The following is a 6,837-nucleotide window of genomic DNA, read 5'->3' on the forward strand; positions in this document are numbered from 1 at the left end:
TTTTCAGTGACGTCAGAAGCGGGGATTTGCCTGGATTGACTTATTCGGTCGATAGGGGGCGTTGGTTGCCAGCCTCAAAAATCACAGACCAGGGTGTTTGTGGACAGTGATTTCTGCAAGTAAATTCACGCTAATCGGCTTAAGTCCAATGTTATTGAACGTGTAAGGTGCAAGTGCAAAGTGCAACTGTAAGGTGCAACTGTTCGAGTACAATGTAACCAAGGTGTAGCTAAAGGGTACCGACACAGTGAAGATTTGCAAGGTGTACATTCTGAGATGTAACTGTACAAGCAAGGACAGAGAATAACACGTGCACACCACAGCACATTAACCACCGTTTCAAACTATGGACTGAGGACTTGTTTTTTCGTGTGCCGATCTGCAGAGGTTGCTTCGTAGCATACATAACGTCACATAAAGTTCAATAACAGAGTCTACCAAGTTGCAAGTTCCTCTAAGTTACAACGATGAGCGACGTACAGCTCGAGGATACCATAAACCCGGAAGACTCCGTCAGTCACTGTGGTGATGGCGTGGCCAAGTCTGTAGCGAGTTCATCAACCAGTTCAGCTTCCCGTCTACATGCTAAGACTAAGGCAAGAAGGGCAGCCTTAGTAGCGGAGGCTGAAGGACTCCGACGACTCCAAGAGCTTGAATTGGAGGAGCTGAAGCTCAAACAGAAGCGAAGTTTGCTGAAGCTGCAGACGCAGCTTGAAGTTACAAAGGCGGAAGAAGATGTCTATTCCAGCTTGTGTGGAGAGGAAAGGTCACATGTCAGTCGACACAAGAGTAGTGTTGACCCTCCACCAGCGACGGCTAGTAATGTGCGAGATGATCACGATCAGGATGCCACCATCCCTTATCCGAAACCTCCATCTAGACCTGCACAGAATGAAGGACAGGCAGTGGATTCATCAGATGTCCTACATCAGAACAGGCGACTCATCGATGCAGTCTCACTCAGAAATGCAGAACTGATGAAGTTCAATGGAAATCCTCTGCATTATTTCGAGTTTATGCGTTCATTCGACAATCTGATTGGTGAGTCTGCACTTGACGATGGGACCAAGCTTATAAAGTTGTTCCAGTGCTGCGAAGGCGAGGCTAAAGGAATCATTCAGTGCTGTATGGTTATGGTCCCGCATCATGGATACCAACGAGCCAGAGAATTGTTGGAGGAACGCTTTGGCAGTAGACACAAAATAGCGGATGCTTGGATGAAGCAGGTGACTGGCGGACCACCATTCCATGCTAGTGACAAGAAAGGTCTCCAGAAGTTCAGTGACCAATTGAAGACGTGCGTCGAGACCTTAAACGCTTTGAATCTCACAAGAGAGATGAGTAGCCAGCGCGAACTACTCAAGGTGGTGGATAGACTGTCATTCTACCTGAAGGGACGTTGGTTGAAGGTTGTTCAAGACATCAGACACAAAGGCGGCTGTCCTGACATCACTGATGTGGTGAAATTCGTGTCGGCCGCTGCAGAGGAAGTGAATGATCCTGTTTTTGGTGAGATAACAGTACAATCTAAATCAGACGCAGCAAAGCCAAATTTCAAGAAGCAACAGAACAACAAGAGTAGCTATTCTACAGTTGCTATGGGCAAGGCAACGTCAATGACACAACAACCAAAGAAGTGCATTAAGTGCAAACAAGAACACACTTTGTTCGGATGTGACAAGTTCAAGGCCATGACACCAGAGCAGAGGTTTGAGTTCGCTAAAGACAACAAGTTGTGCTTCAACTGCTTGCAACCGGGCCATAGCAGTAGATATTGCCGACTGAATAGGCGGTGTTCTGTGACAGGATGTCACAGAAAGCACACTAAATTCCTGCACACACAGGAGGATGCACCGCCAGCTGCAAGGAATTTGTCACAGGCCGAAGATGAACCTTCATCAGATTCAACGCAAGCACACACAAGTCAGGCGGCACAAAATGGGTTCATCAGAAAAGGCTCCTCAGGAACAAGGAGATGTGTACTACCAATAGCACCGGTGAGAGTTTGGGCACAGGGAAAAACTGCAGCAGTCCAAACTTATGCGTTGTTGGATTCCGGATCAACGAGCACTTTTTGCACTGACAGCTTAGCTAAGCAGATTAATGCTGACTCAAAGAAAGAGAGCCTCAACTTAACTACTCTGGAGAAGGTGAACAGCAGGGTCAGAACATCAGTGGTCAGTTTGCTCATAGACTCTGGGCAGGGAACGGAGGTCGTCAAGCTACCCTGTGTGTACACGAGAGAGTCTATCAATATTCAACAGACGAACATCGCCAAGGTGGAGGATGTTGAAGGATGGGAACATCTCCAGGGAATTGACATTCCTTTGGTCACTCAGCATGAAGTCGGTCTGTTGATTGGACAAGATATTCCAGAGGCTCTAATCCCCCTCGAAATCAGACGAGGACATAAGGGACCGTACGCAGTCAGGACCAAACTTGGATGGTCAGTGAGTGGACCTGTGAGCAAGGCATCAGAACATCTGCATAGTGCTACTGCTAATTTCATTGGCAGTGATGTTCAACTCGAGGAACAAGTTCACAAGTTCTGGCAGATGGAGGGATCAGAGATGCTTCAGACGCAGAAAGGGATGTCCATCAATGATAAGAAGGTGCTTAGTCTCTGGGAAGGCACTGTTAAGCTGCAAGATGGGCATTTTCAGCTACCGATACCATACAAGGAAGAAACCTCCATCCTTCCTGATAACAGATGGGCTGCAGAACAACGCTTGAAATCTCTAAGAAGGAGACTAGTGAAAGATGGTGCCTTGCATGACAAGTACCGGCAGGGCATAACAGATATCCTTGAGAAGAACTATGCTGAAGAGGTGAATGAGGAGACACGGGGAACAAGTCCTTCCAAAGATGATCACAAGTGGTATCTACCTCATCATCCAGTCATGAGTCCACAAAAACCAGGCAAAGTCAGAATCGTCTTTGATTGCGCAGCCAAACATCAAGAAGTATCCTTGAATGACATTGTTTCACAGGGGCCGGATCTGACCAATAATTTGTTGGGAGTGCTACTCAGATTCAGACAACATCCAGTCGCTCTTATGGCAGATATAGAGGCCATGTTCTACCAGGTGAAGGTGCCCGCAGAACAACGAGATGCTTTGAGATTTCTCTGGTGGAAGGATGGGGATTTGGACGCAACGCTGTCAGTCTATCGCATGTGTGTTCACCCATTTGGTGGCACGTGGAGCCCGAGTGCATGTGGCTTTGCATTACGTCAGATTGCCAGACACAATCAAGATGACAGTCAAGATGAAGCAGCCAAGACCGTCCTCCATAATTTCTACGTGGATGATTGTCTAGTATCTGTAGAGAGTGAAAACTCTGCAAAGAAGCTTGCAGCAGACTTGACGCTGATGCTGAAAGGCGGTGGATTCAGATTGACCAAATGGATCAGCAATAGCCCAGCTGTACTGCAATCCATTCCAGAGGTAGAAAGAGCCAAAGATGTCAAGGGACTTGATATCAATCATGATGCCCTACCAGTAGAGAGGGCCCTCGGTATCAGTTGGGATGTTGAGTCAGACTGCCTGTTGTACAAGTGCCAGCCAAAGAGCAAGCCACAGACAAGGAGAGGGATACTCAGCGTCGTGTCATCCATCTATGACCCTCTTGGTTATGTCAGCCCACTTGTCCTCCAGGCTAAGCTGATATTGCAAGAGCTCACACGACTCAAGCTTGGTTGGGATGAGACAATTCCAGATGCTGAGAAGGAGAAATGGAATAGATGGCTACGAGAATTGCCCGCCATGGCTGAATTTGAAGTGAACAGATGTGTGATTCCACATGACTTTGGGCAAGTAGTTGAGTGTGAACTGCATCATTTCGCAGACGCATCAGAGGTGGCATATGGAGCTGTGTCATACCTGGTGTCCAAGAATGCTGATGGGGAGGTTCATAGTGGTCTAATTCTGGCAAAGTCACATCTAGCTCCTCTTAAGAAGCTGACAATTCCTCGACTTGAGTTGACAGCAGCAACCGTGTCTGTGAAGCTAGATGCTAAGCTGAAGGCAGAACTGGAACTTCCTATCAAGCGGTCTGTGTACTGGACAGATAGTACTATAGTTCTACAGTACATCAGGAATGAGGATAAGAGGTTCAACACCTATGTGGCTAACAGAGTTACAGCAATCAGGGACCAGTCAGATCCAGGACAATGGCACCATGTTAACTCCCATGACAATCCAGCAGATGATGTCACGAGAGGTATGGGAGCGAAGGAGTTAAAGGCAAACACTAGATGGCTAACTGGACCAAAATTCATCCAAGAAGATGAAAATGTGTGGCCCAAGGATGCCTCTACACCTGGGACTATTGCAGAGGATGATCCCGAAGTGAAGAGAAAGAAGGACACTCAAGTCTTTGCAACAGAGGCAAGCCAGCCAGATGCTGTGGATCGACTGCTCAACTACCACTCCTCATGGTATAAGCTACAACGAGCAGTTGCATGGATATTAAGGCTGAAGCAGTTCTTGAGAAGTAAGAGGCAAGGAAATACCTCTTATGCTAAGGTGCCACTGAATACAGGTGATATTGCTGGCGCTGAAGAGGCCATCGTCAAATATGTTCAGCTACAGACATACGCTGAAGAGTACATGATCTTGGAGGGAGATCAATCTACACAAGCTAGGACACCAAGAAGGATTGCAAAATCCAGCCCCCTGTCCAAGCTGAATGCCAAGCTGACTGATGAAGGACTAATTTGTGTCGGAGGACGGCTGGATAATGCACCACTTGAGGAAAGGGCAAAACATCCTGTCATTATGCCTCCCAATCACCATGTAGTACAGCTGTTGGTGAGACACTATCACATCATGTCAGGCCACTCAGGCAAGGAATATGTGCTGTCCCTACTCAGACAGAGATACTGGGTGATCAGAGGGCGTCTTGCAGTTCGTCGTGTGCTGAGCGATTGTTTCACATGTAAGCGGCTTCGAGCAGGACCAGTAGAGCAGAAGATGGCAGACCTACCTGCAGACAGAGTAGCAGCAGAGAAACCACCATTCAGTCATGTAGGGGTGGATTGCTTTGGACCCTACATGGTGAAGCAAGGAAGGAGTCTGGTGAAAAGATACGGGTGTATCTTTACATGTCTCGTCATCAGGGCAATACACATTGAAGTACTGCATTCACTCGATACAGATTCGTTCTTGAATGCTTTGCAGAGATTTATCTCACGTCGTGGACGGCCAGAAATCATCAGGTCTGACAATGGCACAAATTTTATTGGAGCAGAGCGTGAGCTGAGAGAGGGCCTGAAACGATGGAATCAAGGGAAAATTCATGACCACCTGCTGCAACAAGGAATCAACTGGAGGTTCAATCCGCCCACAGCGTCACATATGGGTGGAGCTTGGGAGAGGCAGATTCGGACGACGAGAAAGGTCTTGAATGCAGTGGTGAAACAGCAGACATTGAATGATGAGGGCTTGGTGACTCTCATGTGCCTTGTAGAGTCGATAGTCAATGGGAGACCACTGACTGTAACTTCGGATGATGTGCACGATGCTGAGCCTTTAACACCTAACCATCTGCTCCTGCTGAGGCCAAGCAATGTTCTACCTCCGGACGTTTTCCAGCAGACAGATCTGTACAGTCGTCGGCGCTGGCGGCAGATCCAGTACCTCGCAGATGTCTTTTGGAGGAGGTGGGTGAGAGAATACTTACCTTCACTCCAGCAGCGACAGAAATGGCAGGAGGTGGCGAGGAATTTGCAGCTCGGTGACCTCGTGCTGATCGTGGACGATCAACCCAGGAACAAGTGGCTGATGGGAAGGGTAATGGAGACCTTTCCTGGCAAGGACAACCTCGTCAGATCCGTCAGGGTAAAGCACAGCAGGGGTATCCTGGAGAGACCTGTGACAAAGCTTTGCCTTTTGGAAGCAGCAGGAAGTGTCGTTCAGTGATTGATATGAATCAGTTTGTGTTTGATATTTAATTGTTTCAGAGGTGCGAGCCTAGCGCCGCCTCAGTGTGTAAGCCATGTGGATGTTTGTCATACGGATATTGGAGGGAGTCCAAAGCGAAGCGGATCAGTGTTGGATTGTCTGTCGCGAAGTAATGAATACTCAGGAGCAACAGTGACTTGAAACAAGACTATCAACTACCCACAATTCCCTGAGCGAAATGCGGACATTTGGATTTGTGAGAGTAGAATTGACACTAAACCAAAGATATTTGTTTGACATGCTTGACATGCCAGTTGGAGAAGGAACAGTGAACTCTGAACTGTCAATCAGCATTGAACTGAGACTAGTGGTATAGTTGTGAAATAAGCAACATTCCATATGCCATTCCATATATTATATTATGTATGCATTATTTCATAACTCTTGATGAATATGAGTTTGTGCAGCTACACCATAAGCCTTTACATTATATCAGGAGTTTAAGATACAGAGCTGACATGTTTAAGTTTAAGAAGACTAGATTCTGACAATTGCAGAATTAGTTTCAGCAAACTAGTGTTAATTTGGTTCTATATATAATAAGGTATTGTGTGACCAATCCTGAAAGGAGTTGAAATGTTTTTGAATTTCAGCATTTACACGCATTATAGAAGTTCAGTCTGAAAGAGAGATTGACAACAGTTTATAATAGCCTATTGTATACAGAGTAGTTGAGATGCTGTGAATGTTTGTACCGAGGAACAGTCATAGTGTCATAGAGCCATATAACACAAACACACAAAAGGTATGAATAAGCAAAATGTTAGATATTGTGCTTTGGAGGCAAGGGTATACATTGCAAGGTTTATTGTTTGTTTGTTTGTTTAAAGGAGTTATGAGAATGCAGTTGATGCATCAGTGTAAATACCTCAGC

The 6,837-nt window shown here is 46.5% G+C and overlaps 1 protein-coding gene across 1 annotated transcript; it reads left to right on the plus strand.

Moving 5' to 3' along the window:
- Positions 1–467: 467 nt before the first annotated feature.
- LOC139736311 (uncharacterized) lies at positions 468–5,921 on the plus strand. Its single transcript, XM_071647038.1, has one exon. It carries the CDS (start codon positions 468–470, stop codon positions 5,919–5,921), a length of 5,454 nt encoding a protein of 1,817 aa, XP_071503139.1.
- Positions 5,922–6,837: the final 916 nt, after the last annotated feature.

The sequence above is a fragment of the Diadema antillarum genome, unplaced genomic scaffold (assembly GCF_040938485.1).
Source record: "Diadema antillarum isolate AM-2024a unplaced genomic scaffold, OU_Dant_1.0 seq00000636_RagTag, whole genome shotgun sequence".
In the NCBI taxonomy this organism is placed as follows: domain Eukaryota; kingdom Metazoa; phylum Echinodermata; class Echinoidea; order Diadematoida; family Diadematidae; genus Diadema; species Diadema antillarum.